General features: G+C 37.7%; 1 protein-coding gene across 11 annotated transcripts in view; it reads right to left on the bottom strand.

Annotated features, from left to right (window-relative positions):
• The window catches only part of PDE4D (phosphodiesterase 4D), a 1,431,601-nt gene that overhangs the window by 179,046 nt on the left and 1,235,120 nt on the right, over positions 1–17,435 (bottom strand). For all 11 annotated transcript variants that reach the window (XM_040452554.1, XM_040452564.1, XM_040452576.1 and 8 more), the window contains 3 exons: positions 16,087–16,123; positions 8,231–8,304; positions 3,626–3,675 (listed from right to left, as the gene is read on the bottom strand). In XM_040452554.1, the coding sequence (XP_040308488.1) occupies positions 3,626–3,675; positions 8,231–8,304; positions 16,087–16,123 (161 nt within the window). The remainder of the gene's footprint in view (positions 1–3,625; positions 3,676–8,230; positions 8,305–16,086; positions 16,124–17,435) is intronic.

The following is a 17,435-nucleotide window of genomic DNA, read 5'->3' as shown; positions in this document are numbered from 1 at the left end:
AAACAATCACTGATGAAATGTTCCAGAAAAGCTGACACACCATCAGTGTTTTCCTCCTCTACCTTACAAGCTTTCAGATTAGCTTTAAGAACAACAACAACAATAGATGCCAGACATGGATTAGGATTATAGGAAGAAACACTTGGGGAGTTACTCATAACCTGCTGACTTCTGGTCTTTGTCTAAATTATCTCCCCAAATTTCTGCAACAGCACTGAGAGTTAGCTACTCATATCTACATTCTTCAAATGAGGGAATACAGCAAATGAGAGACCCAGGGTTTGTACTCCAGCTCCAAACCCCACATGCCATGTGTTTGTTATATCACACTAAAGAACAAAATAGCTCTTTAGTAATGAGACTCGTTTATAAATGTACATTTGGAAATGTACAGTAGCTATGGAAATAGAAACTGCCAAGTGATTTACCCGCTTTAACCCTAATGATATAAAATCAAACTTCCCTGGCTTTAAAACACATGTCAAATGGAATAATCTCAAAGGAGAAAAGGGTATTGTAAGTTCTGTGGGACAAAGCTTTAGAAAACATAGTGTGACGCATGTAGACAAAGTTCTTAACTGTTCTTTTATAGAAATCAAATGGTTGATTTACAGAAAAGTTGTAGAGAGATCATTATTTTAGATTTTGAAAATGATTCTGCACCATACTTTATTGCCCACATCACAGGGCCACCAATGTGTGTGGCAGTGAGGAAAAGTAGGGACACAGCACTGGGAGCAATAGGAAGACCCACTTTTGACAGGCACCAAGGAAGTGGGTCCATTTTGACCATTTTGGGGAGCTCCATATTTTCTCTCTTATGACCCTACAAGCTTCTTTCTCTCATTTTTTCCTCCTTTCATCTCTCTGCCCTACTCATTCCATCATCCCTTGTTCTACCTACAGAGAATAAAAACAAGTGCAAAGCAAAAGAGAAAATGTCTTGCATGCCTACTCTGTGAAGCAGGATGCTGAGAGCATCCATGTGTGAACGCCCCTTACTTAGCAATAACTGTATGAAATATGATAACCAATTTATAAGTGGGGAAACCAAGGCAGAGAAGGGTATGTGGCCTGCCCAGGGCCACACAGCTATCATGGTAGAGCATGATTTGAATTCTAGACAGGCAGAACACCCATGCTACACAATTCCAGGGGTGGTGCCCATCCTTGATGTTCTAAGTGGTTGCCCTCCAGGGGCCCCTGGAGCTGTGCACCACAGCAGCCTTTTGGACCACTCCTGGACTCTGCCATATGGTGCACTGTTCCTCCAGATCCTAACCAAAATATCTAAGAAGGTCAAGTTCATCGTAAAGGGTGCCCCACTGACCCTTTTTAACACTCTTTTCTGCCATTCCCAGGACCATGACACAGGAATAGCTGGGTTCTAACAATAGGAGGCGTGAACCTGGATGTATAGGTCCTGAACAGTCAGCGGCTGAGGAAGGAGATGCACTTTTCTGTGTACCTCAACTCTTACTTCTATCCAAGTTTATGTTTTTAAGAGACTACTTTTTCAGAATGGGCTCAGAGACAGAAATCTTTTCCTGCCATTGCCCTCATTCCCACAGCCTCCATTCCACTTTTCCACCTTGGTTGGCTATGCTGGGACAAGGAAAAAAGACTGCCATTCTCTAGTTAATTTCCCATTGTGCTCTGTGATGAACACGGCTGCACTAAGCAGTTAATGACAGTTAATTAGTTTCCCTTCCTAGATAAGATATTTCTGTAGCCCCACTGTCCCTAGACCTCAGGTCAGGAGCTTGTGGGTACAAATGAGGCCATATTAACCTTAATTCTCAGATTTCAATGGCTCAAAGTTCCCTCTGGTATAACTCCTGGGCCTCAACACTATGTGAACATTTGTGGGGGCTTCTATAGGGTCTCTCACATTTGTTTAAGAAAAGTCTGTGCCCTTTGAGTGCAATTACTCTCCCTTTAATCACTTCCCAGCATCTGCCAGGGTGGTTGGACAGCTGCCTGGACCACTGACCACCCACCAGCTCCTGATGGACACAACAATCTCCACCGATACCTGCAGCTGCTCTCTGGAGAGGATGCTCCTGTGAGGCTGGCTCATATGTGACCTCAAGCTACACAAGCGTGCAGGAACCAAAATAGCACTGCGTTCTGTTCAAACTACAATGTCAGAGTCCTGCTTGTGGCAAAAATAGTAGGGGGGGGGAGGTGACCCCTCTGCATAGGGGTCAGATCTAGAGCCTGAAGCAGGGCTGGGGATGAGATTCCATGTGGCCTCTCTCACTAGAAGCCCCAGCTGCAGGCTCACAAAGGTTGGCCTGCTTGTCCCTCAACATAATAGGCAAGTGTACAGAGACAGGGCCATCCAGTTCTACACCCCTATCTCAGTTGAGTCCCATTGACATTGAACTCAGCTTTCTGGGAAAAAAAAAGTTGTTAATCAAAGAACTTATTTTAATATACAGGAATTTCAGTCTATATCTTGAACAATGACAGGAAGAAATGTGATGGACAAGGCATACACTATGAAATGACACTTGAAAATCATCACCAACAAGATCTTGAAAGATAAACATAGGAAAAAGAACCAAACATTTAATATTCGTTGAAATACAAATCCCATTCAAAAGACATTCCAAAAAGAACAACATTACCAACCGTTCCAGAATCAACTCTGATGTGACCGCAAAGGAGACCAGATTAAAAGTGCTGACCTGAATGGGGAAGTTAACTTTCAAGCAAAGTGTACTCACTAATAGCTTAATAAGGAGCTCTCAAAATATTCTGAGTTGGAGTCCAAGGAAGGCACTTGAATCAAATGAAGTAATGGTCTAGTTTGGAGAATATGTTAATTTTCTTCTGGTAATAATTTTAGAAAACATAGGTTTTCTTTTCCAGGCAATTATTTTAATGAATCAATTGGGGTTTGAAGAAATGATTAAATGAGTTCAATTTGGTTTCAGGTTCAGCAAAATGAGATCATTTGTTCTGTTTTTGGTTCACTTGAGGTCAAGCCCCATGTCTAAAATAGATTAATAGGAATTGGGATGATTTTTTTTTTTTTTGCCCTTTATGTCTCTCATCCTTCTTTTCCCTTCTTTTCCCCAAACATCTGTTCTTTTGATCTCATTGAACTTTCCTGTGTTGTATAATTACTTCTCTCCCCTCCCAAAGTAAATTTATTCTCACTTTGAGCCAAAATCAGGACTACTGGAATGGTGTTCCTTCCTGCACACAACTGGGATATCAATTAACCAGTAGGGTCCCTTTTATTTATGCTTTCCCTTTCATTAAAACAAACTACCACACAATAATGTCATGCTGATGGCATAAGCCTGGAAATGATATGGTCAACATTTGGAAGGTGACACTATCTCTCATAACACAAATGCCAAGAGCAATGTATCAGCACAGATTTAAATGGTCTTTAAAGACGGCACATCAGTAAAGATTTCCCAAATAATAGCTTAAATGGAGAACTTGTGGACTCAAGGATAGAAATGATAATAGAGAGAAAAAGGGAACAATTTCTTTAAAATTATAGAATTGCAATATAAAATTGGTGTTAAGTGTTATGCTGAACCTTGGAAGATATGATTTTTTTTTTTCTAGACAGAAGAAGAGTAAGCTTCTAGATCTTTCTTACCTGTTATGGTGGCTTTGTTGATGGATGGTTGGTTGCACATGGGTGATCTTCTGACAAAGAGAGAAAAGTACAAAGCAGTAAATATGTGGTGCATGTTAATCTCAGGACTCTCGGAGTCATCTCCAATATGCCATTTTAATTCAAAGGATTATTTTTAAGGCAGGACATGCAAATGAAGATTTCTCTCAGACTAGCCAGTTTAGTTCCTAGTCTATAGTTAATATCACACATGTCAAAAAAGCAAAGAGTTAAATCTCACAGTGATAGACTTTGGGGAAAATAAGGCTGAAATAAATGTCACAGGAACATGATAGAGGAGGAAGTTCTTATTAATTGACTGCATTCAATTAAACCAGGGCTTACAGAGCAAACACAAACTTTGTGAATTTGAAGAACAGTCAAGCGACAAGTGGTTTCCCTAATACAGTGATGAGAAACTTTGTTTTGGCATAAATTCTCAGAAGTGAATGACTCCTTGGAGACTGTGTTACAATTAGAGAAGCTATTTAAACACTTTCCTTTTCCTTTCCTTATATTGAGAAACATTTCTGATACATTTATCAGAGAGGTATATCAATGTTTTGTCCAAATAGATGCTATAGAGACTGCAGAAACACTATAAACTAAAGGTACTTAAATAGGTTCTATCTTGTATTCTCTGATTTTTCAGATGCTTGCAAAGTTTCACAAGGTGATTATATTCCCCTTGAACTGAAAAACCCTGCTCTAAAACTAACATGTATCTCTACAGAGTCCAGCCACAACGTATCTACTATTCAATCAGTGCTTAATAAATTATGTTGAAAAGAATATCACTTATGGACTATAACTTACAATTGGAAGCTTTTAAAATATTGCATAAAGCAGGTTATCTCATTGTTTTCGTTTTACAAAAGAGGAAAACAAAGCTTTGGGAAGTCGAGTCCCTTGTTCAGAATAAGAGCGCTGAGTTTTCAACTAACGCAGTGGGATTCTAGAGCCAGCGCTCTGCCATACTGCCTTCTTTTTAAGATGCTTTTGTGGAAAGAGGACGAACAGCCATGCGTCTGTGCAAATGACAGACTCTTGCAGAGCTGTGTTCAAATCTGCTTTCCTGAGATGACACATCTCTTAATTGGGAGATGCAATCTAGTGCTTTCTAAATTCTCACTGCCTTGGTTCCAGGCAGTGTCTGGCTCTGACTTACTGCTTTTAAGTTTATTGATGTCACTTTAGGATTGAAGTTTTGTGTTTGGCTGGAAATGCACCACAATCAACTGCCAAGTTATTCTGGTTTTTATTAGTAAATGAAATGAGAAAATGTAAAACTTGATTAATGTTTCATAAAACAGAAAGGGCGATGCTTTAAATTGTTACTCTGAAATAGAGCTGATCTTCTTGCTGAGAGTATATTATTCAAATAATTTATATCTTAATTACTCCTTTTTTAGTCCTTGCTCTGTGAAAATCTAGAAAGTGTTTTATCTGAAAAAAGGTATCAAATGAATAGTCCTAAGCTCATCTACAGTTTTAGAAAACCAAGTTATTGCCTTTTTATTTATTATCTTCTCTTAATAACAATCCTACAATTTGGGGACTTGGGGAATTGATATTTCAACAAATAATGACAAGCAGACAATATTAATCACTTGATCCATGGTTACAGTGGTAAATCATTTAATGAAGAATGGGTCAGAACTCACTGTGGAATTAAAAATCTCAGGGGCAAGAAAGAGCAACATGATAGAAACCAGTGATAGACTAGTAAAATCAGCAATGCACATTTGAGTACCCACAGGGGCCAGGCTTCACATGCATTCCTCATGGACTTGTTTCCTGTAGCAAACAAAAAGGGTGGATTGTGCAAGGCCTCACATGCCTTCCATGAAATCCAAGGGTAAGCTTGGAAATGTTTTAGTGGCATTGTAAGTGTCCAGCAGGGAAAATTCTGATTTCCTCATGGTCATCATGTGACAAGCCAGAGTTATACCATTTCACTATCGCTATCTGCAGCAGAGCTTAGCTGTGTAGACTAATTTCTGCTATTCTGATACATGAAGAGGTTGATTCAATTTGAATCAGTAAAGGAGGTACAAATCTGCATTAGCCAAGAGAGAGACTACAAAGGCCTTTACTTCGAGACTACCGGCTAATATTGTTTGGTTAGATGTCACTGGACATACAATAGGTCAGGTTTAGGCATAAACTGTGAGTTTCTATCCTCCTCTAGCTGTTCTTTTCCACTTTAATCTGTTTCATCCTTGCAAATCAGTTGAAAACTTTATCTTTCAAGGGATGGGTCTTAGGTCATCTCTTTAGAGACAGAAAGCCAGTCTGCTGCCTTCACACCTGTCTGGTAAACTGTTTGCCTGACACAGGTTTAGATGTTGGTACCCAAGTGACCATGTCTGAAGGAAGTATAAAAGGCATTATAAAGTTTGTAGTTTGCCTATTCAAAGACATGCCTTAATATTTGGGACTAAAATGTTTGGGAGTGACACCCGTAATTTCATGCCTCCTGTGAAGCTGAGACTTTCCAAAGAGGAGGTGACGTTACCTATGAGTTACCAAATGCCAAAATACCCACAGGGCTGTTGAGATCACTGGGATATTATATGGCCATGGAGCACAGAAGACACGTTTGGTAATGCTAAACAAATACTGCAAGTAAACCCTCAGATTTCACATGCTACAGTATCACTTTGCTCTTCTAGCCAACAAGCACATGCAGAGTGACTGCTCTGTGCTGGCTCTTGTGTGAGGCACCAGGAACACACGTCAACCACATACACCCCCCGATGGCTGCAGGCTGACATTCTTCAGGGGGCGCTCAGACAAGTAAACAGGTACCCGGAGCACAGAGGGATATGTGCTAACAGAGGAGTTAGGTGCAGTATGCAGTTACACAGACACGGAAGGACGTACCATCAAGTCTGGGACCTGTGTGTACACGTGTTATGTTGGGTGCTAGCCATGGACGATGACCCCAAGTAAATTATATTTAAGCTGTGACCTAAAGAATGAATTGCAATTAGCCCAACGGATGAGGTGGGGGTGGAGAAGAAGGTGAGAAATGTTCAGAGTGAGGAGACAGGACTGCGAAATCATTACCTGGAAAACAGGACAATTGACTGAAGCTTCCGGGTTCCATTCGAATAATTACTTGCGTTGTGGCATTTATATTGGTTTTTAAAAAACCTTTGTTATCATAGAAAATGCATACATAGTGGCCAGAGCTTTTTTAAATTCACATGGAAAATGTGAATGTGTCAGTTACATTATTATGGGATTATTATTTAAAATTATTCAGATCTTTTGGGGCATCAGGGTGGCTCAGTCAGTTAAGCGTCTGACTCTGGCTCAGGTCATGATCTCAGAGTTCACGAGTTTGAGTCCTGCATTAGGCTCTGTGCTGATAGTTTAGACCCTGGAGCCTGCCTCAGATTCTGTGTCTCTGTCTCTCTTTCTCTGCCCCTCCCCTGCTTGCACTCTGTCTCTCTCTTCTTAAAAAAAAAAAAAAGAAAAAGAAATTAAAAAAACATTTAAAACAATTAAAATTATTATTCAGATTTTTCCATATACTTTTATAGACTTAGATAAGTTATAATTTTAAATAAATTTCTATTCACTGTTATCTTAATATTTATTTAAAGAAATGTTTTTTTCTTCTGGTAAATTATTTGGACTTGATATTTTATTTTATTATTAATTTTTTAATGTTTGTTTATTTTATAGAGAGAGAGACAGAGAGCACTAGCAGGGGAGGGGCAGAGAAAGAGGGAGACACAGAATCTGAAGCAGGTTCCAGGCTCTGAGGTGTCAGCACAGAGCCCGATGTGGAGCTCAAACTAGTGAACCTTGAGATTGTAACCTGAGCTGAAGTAGGATGTTTAACTGACTGAGCCACCCAGAGCCTCTGGAGTTTACATTTTAATGACTTGTTGTTTATTATTAATGATAGAATGCCAAAATAAGGAGCATTTGAGTAATTAGTTTTCCACTTAATCGTGAAAAATTATTTTCTCTTTTTAGATTTTTCACCTTTATTAGATGATTCAAATTATAATTATTTCCCATCTCAGCTTTCTGTCTTTCAAATGCTTCCTCTGTTATCACAAAAACAAAAAACAAAAAACAAAAAAAACCCAATTTTATTAATTGCTCCATGAGGCTCCTTACCTGAGATTCAGTAACAGCAGGAGAATCAAAGATCTTTGATATGATACAATGCTTCTCCAAGTTAAACTGGTGTCTTAGAATTAGGAGGATGACTTTGGATTGACTTTAAGGCTTGATGAGATTGTATGTCCACGGTTAATTTATGAAGTAAAGCCAAAACGATAGAGTTACTCTGAGTGTGAATAACTGGGCAGAGGACTGATTATGCCAGGTGATTTCTGACAGATGCAGGCACCATATTTATTTCTCATACGGCTTCATTTCTGATATTAGAACCATCACTGCAAGTATTATAGAAAAGTGACGGGACAACCAAGGCCTTAGTGTAAATGGTTAGACAACATGGCAACAACTGAGAGAAATCAAATACATTGCCTTGAGTTCAACCAGACTCAGAAAACACCATCTAAAAGTTTAGCATGACGGGGTGGGGAAAGGGTAACTTACTTGCTAGGTGCTCGATCTTGCAAATTAGTTAATGCAGCAAAGTTGTTTCGTACAGTTCGCAGGCTGGCCAAGACCTACAACAAAAAGGGACTCTTTAAGCTCCTTGGAACAGAGCCATCTTTAGTGCAATTTAAAATGGTTTGGTGATGTTAAAAGTAGTTTGTTAAGTGAAAACCTGATACTGCTTGCAACCTAGTTTCACATACCACTAAAGAAGCTTTTAGCCCTTAGTGAAGTTTACATGTATCTATTTGAAATCTGGAGCGGTCAGACTGCAAAGATTTCCCAGGTATTTCTCCTCATTGTCAATGAATATGGTGACGTAGCAGAAGCTGACACAGTATTCCTGGATTCCTCAGCCACCAAAACAATATCTTAGGCAATATACACAGAGTATTGTTACGAATTATGCAAATTTAAAATAGTATAATACAAAATAATAAGAAACTCTCACTTTAGGGGTAAAATTTTAAACATATGTTCCCAAATTCTCTATTCACTAAGGATGCCAGACTTTCAAAGTCAGAAATGTAGGTGAATTTAAAATTTTTTTTTCACTTTTGCCACATGGCTACCTAGCAAAGAAAAATTCTTTTCTTTGTTAAGGTTATCTGAATCATCAATTTTAAGATTCTTAAGGATGCATTTTCACATAAAATGGGACCACCCTATGTGCTCAAAACTGGGCCTAGAGAAAGTACTAAAGAATTTTGTTGAAGAAATGAATACATAGACACAACACACCCATATACACAAGGCGGGACCAACATGTCCCATCTACCTCTGAAGGTCCTTCTCTTTCTAATCTAGTGTAACTAGAAGGTGGCGAAAGAACTGGAAGTGAGGCCAGGAGAGAACATTTGCAAGAGCTTTACCTGCCTCCCTTTGCACTAGAATGGGTGAGCTTCCCTCAAGGTAGAGCCTACATCAGGTGAGATTATAAGTAATGTGGGTGACAACCAGAATGTTGAGTTTATCTAAAACATAGATTTCAATTGTCCTGTTAGGTACTACGTAACGACCCAGACTGCCTGGCTCTGTTACGTATTCAGTGAATTTAGACAAGTTACATAATCTCTGTCTACCTCAGTTTCCTTTTCTGTAACCCAGGATAGTGATAGCTGTCTTTGAGGACTGTTGTGAAGATGATATGAAATGACAGGTTAGGTGCCAAGGACAGTGCCCGGCAAACAGAAAGCACTCAAAGAATATTAGCCCATGATGAGAGCATTCCATTTGTTTAATGATCTGGCATGTGCATCGGGAGTTCACTTAGTGCCTATGATTGGTAACAAAGGGGGGTGGGGAACACAAATCCATCGTTGTTCCCACTGTTCCAGAACTACTTCCAAAATGTTTTCATCCAGCTCTGACTTAGACTAAAGCCAGTCTAATTTTTCTAAGACAAAAATGTCTCAGAAATTTCTGAAATGGGCATTGATTCTTGTTGGTCACTGGGGTGCTGTTTACACCCCAGGACAGTGACCTACAGCATTATCCCCTGAAGGGGTTAACGGTGCTTCCTGAGGTGCCAACCATGATTAACTCAGTCACTGGAAAAACCTGGCTCATTATCACATGTAAACAACTCACAGCACTGAAAGGTCACGCTGCCTATGACGGAGTATTCAAATAACCAAGTGCTGACATCAGAGCATGCTGTCTTTCATTAGGCATGAAGTCTTGAATGATGCAGAAATAGAAATAAATCTGATAAATGATCCACTGTCATTAAATCATACAGGCCTAATTTAGACTTTAAGGATTGAATATCAAATATACTAATAAAATATTTTAAATGAGATTATTGCACTCCCTAAATACTCCTTTTTTCTAGACAGAATTTTAACCTCAGAATTCTGAGACCTTTATCTAATAAATTATAGTGAGTGCACTGCATTTGACACCTGGATAAACAGAAATTGTGCTGCAGCTAATTCAAGTTCTACACTCATTTGAAAGAAAACATTAGTTCATGAAAGATAGACTATAATTGTTTTTCTGTGAAACAATTTTTGACTCTGTTATAGTAAAGGTTATTAAATCAGATAATTTTGTTTCAGATATTAATTTAAATTTCATGTAGTTTTTGCATAATCTATCTTCACACAGGACAGAGTTTAAACAGAACAAAGGGTAGAATGTAAACTATATATCTCCCTCATTAATAAAGACAAAAACCAAAATTATTGTTATTTGTGAGAGGAGGCAGGTAGATGAAATTGACAACATATGCTCAGGGGGTGTTAAACATATTGGTACTGTTCTACTTCTTTAGCTGCTGATTTTAGTGTCCTTTATATTTTAGATAATAACTAGATATATTCTCTTATATGCATGAATTACTTCAAAATAACAAGTGTAAAAATAAATTTCCTTTCCAGCCCCTCGTCCAGGCATGCCACCCATCCCCTCTCCAAATTGACTTGTAGGTTGTCTCCTCACGTTTGCTTTTACAAACACTGCTGCAGTAAATAACTTTGTAAATACATCGTGCCTTTTGTGAGCTGATATTAGATCACTGTTTCTGTGGCAGGGCAAATAATACTTTATAAAATTTCTAATAAGGATTAATTATTATTTCCTGCACTACAGCACACATATGATACTGGCAGAAGTATAAATAAAAGTTCCAGACATATGCTACAGGGGCGTTGCCCTGGATTTAGCTGATTGATCCTGGGTGCCTACATCACGAATGCACGGAGTTAGTGTTTCACGCTCTCACTTGTCTTACAGGCCACAGAGTGAAGCATCTGGAACTCTAGGCTGTGTGGGAGAACTGGAAACAGTTTGACTCAAGCCCCTCAGTAAGGATCTAGTTATTCTTTGCTTTTGTTTCAGGGAAACTCTCACTCCCCTTGAATTCAACCTTTTGAGAATTATAGTCAGGGCTTTGCAACTCCTACACTTTTCTCCACTCCTTAAGGTGTGCTAACCAAAAAGTACCTTGAGGTTTTTCCCTTACACAGCTCAATGGTTAGAAAATGAAGGCCATTTCTTTCTCTTCTGCCCCTCCAAGCAACAGTGTAATCAGTCAAGGTCAAAAATACATTTTCAATGATGAGACATATATACACTTTAGGAAAGAAATCGTGACAGCACTATGGAAAACTTTTGCAGAGGTGGATGATGTATTGGCCCAGGAGAAGGATTAAATATTATTTATACACATGAATCTTAGATTTTCTTAAATACTTTTAAACATTTATTAACCAATAAGATTCACTGAAAATAGCAGGAAACTATGGGTTTCATTTAAAAGTTAAACAACAAACAACTGAACATAATAGACTAAAAGAAATGTATATTTCTGTCAATGATTTCTTAAAAAGATGTCAAAAGGAGGTTGCTTCAAACAAACAGACAAAAAAAGATGTGGCAACAACATTCTCCTTAAAAATCCCTGCTTAAAAGGTAACAAAGAATTTTGAGGATTACTTTTCATTCCAAATACACTTTATACCAATAGATGGTGCTAAAACACAGACCAAGAGTTGCCAGTGGCCTTGAGGAAAGGGAGAACAAGAAAATTCCTTGCCTTGGTTTTACTTCCAGAAAAAAACAAAAACAAAAACAAAAACAGTAACAATAAAAATGGAGTCAAAGTATAATTATTTATAAGATAGAAAGGTCATTTTGATAGAAAACTTTCCAAGTTATGTTTTAGTTAAACCATATGAAATTGCTCTTTTTGTAGGTCAACAGAGGTTGAATATTGATGGTTTCATATAATTAAATCTAAAAAGTACTTTGATTCCTAGAAGATGCTAGCTGTAATTTCTTTTAATAAAATATCAGGGAAAAACTAGCAGAAGCAAATGAAATGTGATGACCAACTTCTTTTACAAGCCAGTAGGGGTGCCTGGTGGACTCATCAAGCTGGAGATTGAGATGAGCCACAAGGTGGCTGCTACTGGGTGAAATGGGTCAGGGATACTCAGGGGCCTTAAAAATGTAATACATTGGCAATGTTCTATTGCCAATGGAACAGTAATGTTCTATAGAGTTAGCGACTGGTACATTTTTACAAAATTATCCTAGGTGCTATATTTTGCTTACAGTAAAGGTAAAATGACTCGTCTGTTCCTACTCTGTATATCTCCTTAGTTTTTTAACATGGGGGTTTCTCCAGGGATCCCAGATAATAGTGGGTATTTTCTGGCTTTTCCTTAGTCAAATATTACACTTCTTTTAACAAGATGAGAATTTCACCTAGATGAGAATTCTAGTTGGCTTACAGTTTTACAAGGTAGTCATATCACATATCTGGACAGGTGTGGCCAGACGTAGCTAACTAAAAATCAGAGTTTGCTAAATTTCATCAGTGTTGTGTCTCACTGGTATTCCTTAGTCTATGGAAAGAACTCTGGCCAAACTGTTCCTATACTTTCAGGAGGAAAAGGCCAGTTGTAGAGAGGCATGATGTGGCATGGCATTGGGATTCCTCTCAATACCTAGCCTTTGTGCCTAAGAAAATCCCCACACCAAAAGATTTCAACAAAAACATAGGAGAATATTTCAAGATGGAAATAAGACACATCTATAAAGATGTCACTTTTTTGAGGACCAAAAAGATTTTGAGGTTATAGGGGAAATACAAGAAATTGGAAGTGGCAATGAGTTTAGGTTAAACACCAGCAAGAATTTCTTACCCGGACAGTGTTGTGGACATGGGAACACAGTCTGAAGCAGTGTTGTAGGACCCCTTCTGAAGATTAAATCTGTCCAAATGGGTTAGGTTTCAGCCATGTCCATCAAATTGGATGTCTTTCTAAATTGTCTTATAACAAGATTTTGTTCTCTTAGCTTTACAGAAATCCATGACTGGGGAATAAAACACGTTTTGGAGACTCAGGCAGAAAGCAATGAGTTCTCAAGTAGAGGCAGATGAGGTGGGTTTTGGAGACCTTTGACCTCTTTAGACAGTGTGAGGCTGGTTATTAAGGATTATGGAAAGGAAAATACACTAAAAAAAAAATAAACCTAGGGAGATGTAAAGTAAAATGCCAATACTAGTTATTTGGGGGTTTGGAATTATGGGAAATTTCCATTTTTTTCTTTTGCTTATATTTCTTTTTAAAATTTTTATGGCAAAAGAAATTCTATTTTGAAAGGAGAATGTCTTTTTAGCCAGAATAATTTAGTGTGAAATTCTAAACTCCAAAGCATACTGCAGGAAGGGGATAATTCTTGGTCTGTTTGAACACTGCCTTGGGTGACTTGTCTAAAATCAAGTCTCCTGTCCATTTGCAAAAACAACTATGACATATTAAGCCAAATAATGCAGATATCACTTCAAGTGACTAAATATCTTTCATTTTAAGCATTATCTATAATATTTAGCATTCAATGGTATTATATCTCATACTAAAAATTTAAGGTATTACTGGTTAGGTCAACAAAATATTCTAGGAGGTATCCAACAGGGCTTAAGAGAAGGTCATAGACAAACTGTTGCTTACTGGGCCTTTTTATCTGCTTTCCCAAAGATGCCCCATCAGTGGTGAAACTGTTCAGTACTTAACAGGCTTTTTTTTTTTTTTTTTTAATTCTAGTATAGCTTTCCAGATCATGTACTTGAGTAAAAGGCCATTTGTGAAAATACGAAGCATTTAAAAAACAAAACAAAACAAAACAAAACAAAACAAAACAAAACAAAACAAACCTGCAGCCTCTGGGCCAATGACCAACCACCTTCCATAAGGTGTTATGAAACATTGAGCTAATCATATGTAAACTCTTCTAAATACATTCCAGGATTATTTTCAGGCATCAGATATGCCTATATACTATGCAGAGTTGGTTTATATTCAAATCCTAATTTCAAAAGTATTAAGTATATATATTTATTTAAAAAGTTTGCTAACATAGAATAAATGATTTCTTACATGTATATATTTCTCAGTGTACTAAAATTCTGTTGGTTTTTTTGTAGATTATAGGAATAGCATAGAAAATGTATAATTATATAGATTTCTTGGGAATTTAAGACCATCGATGGCAAGGACCAAATCAAATTTTTTTAAATAAAAGTATTTGTTATTTAATAAATACTACTTGAAGTATCATATACATATTTTTTCTCATTTTTTACCATATATTTAGATATATTTTTCTTAAAACAATATCCAGAGACTTTAGTCAGAAGCAATAATAGTTAATTACCTGAATAAACCATAGTTGGAATGATTATTTCTATGTTTGGTGATGGTTACTTATATTATTTTACCTGATTTTAATTTCTCACCCAGCTCTCACTCTTAGAAATAAAATTATGGGTATTCAATAGTAATCAGTTAAAAATCCCTAAATTTATATGATCTTGTTATCACAAAATATGATTAAAACAATGAAGAGTGTAAATGTTTTTTGAATGCAGAAATATGGGTACTAGAAAGAATTTATGATCTCTGGAAAAACCTTAAGCAAAAAAGTCATTACTCTTCTAAAAGATACGGTGGTAATATTCTACTTTTCATTGCTGGCAGTAATGAAAAAAATCACTATTATATGGTGTGTTATTTATGGGTTAACTAAATTTTTGGTCTAAGTTATAGCAATTATAAAATTTCACGAAATTTGAAAAAGTAGAAGAATTATGCATAATTCTATTATCTACACCCTGTTATGTTTTTTTAAAATTATTATAACATTTTAGACATGAAAGAGCTCTTACTGATAACACTTAAAATTCATTTTGTTTTCTAGAAATTGTGCAGAGCATTTCACAAGTTTATTTTAATATCTTAAAAACCTCAATAAGTGGGTTCTATTAGAACTGTCATTTAGCAGAGGAGTAACCCAGGCTGGGGAAAGTTCCTTGATTTGCCCAAGGCCATTCACTGAGCAAGAGGAAGAGAGGGGGTTTGAAACGGGGTCTACCTTTATCACACAAGTCCTTCACCTTTGCTGGTTGAAAAAAGAAGCCTTAGAGAAGTTAAACGAGTTGCCCAAGGCACTAGAACAAGTTTTAGTTATGATTAGCCTTTATCATGATTTTTATAATCTATCTGGATCACTTGTATTCTCATACTCAGTATTTCTTTTTAGCAGTCAGTGTTGTTTTTAAGCCTGTTTCATGCCCTGGTTAAATCAATAATACTCTATTCTTTCCCGAGTCTATCTATATCAGTGACTCTCAACTTTTCCTGGAAAAATACCGGGCCTTTAAAAAATACAGGTACTTGGATCCAATCCACAGATTTTTGGATCCAGTTGATTAGGGATATGACCTAGGGCCTGGGATAACAGCTTCTAGGTGATTCTAATGTACAGCTAGGGTAGCAAAGCACTGACCTATACAAAGAATATCTGCTTTTCAACCATTTAATATACATTCCAAATGTTTTAGATCATTTTATCATCTTCCAGTATTTATGTCATATGGTTATTTTCATGATTTGTAAGCCTAAAGGGAGCAAATAAAGATAAATTTAAATCTGTACAAATGACACATAAAAAAGGGAGTAAATAAAGCATTCGGTTGAACTGAAATATTAGATTTCAAGCACTGATCATGTACCTAAATATACTAAATGTAACTTAATCCATGGTATAGATTTCTGCTTCAAGTGTTTATATCAGCTAAGGAAATATGGTCTCATTTAAGTATGTCACTTAGGTAATTTGTAATCTGAAGCAAAGACATTCTTCGGGTCTATGGGTTTATAGGAAACAGTCCAATATGGTTAAGGTCACATCCTCTAACATTGCCTTTGAATTACTTAAACGAACCACAGAATTTTTATTTATACTTGCATTTGATTTACAGTGACATTAAGAACCAGAACTAATCCCCCAAATTAAATTCTCAAATCTGTGGCAAACCTGCCCGTTCACGAAACGGGGCTTACCTGAGCAAATGGAGTCACGATCAAGTCATCTCCATGTCTGAAAAACAAACCAAATCCTGGGTTAGAAATTATGATAACTCTATCACCACCTTTAACCGATATTAAATGTAAGCTCCACGTTCATAATTTCCCATTGAGAATTACAGTAATTCCATCCTTATTCTTCAGCACATGGTCTTCCCAGCCAGTGGGTTGAAAAAAAGTCTTCTGGGATGTTAAACATTGTCCAGGTGCCTTGGTGAAAAAGGGCTTCTTGATCACCAAGCAAGGTCACTGTTGCTTATTAAGTACACAGGACATACAATAGCAGAAGATGAGTTCCGGCAGCGGGGCCGGAGGTTTACTCGTGGCTTCTTATGGTAGGTATTAGTAAGGGTGCTGTGGAAGGGGCTGGCAACTGCAGTGGCTTCAGTGAGAGGCCTCTGGACCAGCTAACACTTTGAAGGTGATGAGCATCGAGTCTTCCGCATCATGGTGTGTGACTTTTGGACAGGCTGGCAACTGTAGATGAAATGGACTGCATCATACACTAATAAAAACTCGGCGAAACTTTTCGACTGACTCACGTCCCGCTGCTGTAGCTACGGGGGAATGTTACCCCGTGTGTGCTGTTGCTGCAGCAACCTCGGCTACACCGAGCCTGGGATGCGGGAGCAAGGTGTCAGCATGACGTGACTGGGAGAAACCGGGAAAGGCAAGGAAAGTTGTGCAACATTCTACTCAGAGGAAAAGTGAGGAACCGGGGCCTAGAGTTCTTTCGTGGTATCTCTTAGTGTGAGTAACTCGTGAGAGGCACTTCTACAATCTCCGGTATTTCTTGATCTCGCTGGCTGAAGCTCTTTCATCAAAGGTGAATGTAATTACTGGACACAGAAAGCTTCCTGGACATGACTTTGACTGAGAACACTGCAACTGAACTGTTCACTCGGTCATGAACGATTCTGAAACGGACTGAATGACCTAAAACAACACCCATGAAATATGCTTCAGCACAAGCTGCATATGGATGACGTCAGTACACGGATCATTACCAATGATTAGACCAGTTGTTACAGACATCATCAAATTACAGGGATCTTGGAATTCAAAGTGTGGGAAAATAAAAAGCAGGGAAAGGTCGGTACACACTTTAAAGGAAACGTGCTATTTGACAACCCTTCGCTCCGGGATTACATTTGGGGAGGAGGACACCTGTTTTGTTTTTTTTTTTTTTTTTGTATCTTAATCAGGTGGTCAAAATTAAAGTCAAAATGAAATCTAGATATTTTCCCAAGAGACGGTCTTCTGTTTTATTTTTTATAATTGCCTGACTATAAGCTTTATTTTCTAAGAACTAAGTTATCCTGACC

This window comes from Herpailurus yagouaroundi, unplaced genomic scaffold, assembly GCF_014898765.1.
Source record: "Herpailurus yagouaroundi ecotype Mexico unplaced genomic scaffold, PumYag 29, whole genome shotgun sequence".
NCBI classification, from domain to species: Eukaryota; Metazoa; Chordata; class Mammalia; order Carnivora; family Felidae; genus Herpailurus; species Herpailurus yagouaroundi.
Note: the sequence above shows the minus strand (reverse complement) of the source record. Positions and strands in the feature narration are given on the sequence as shown.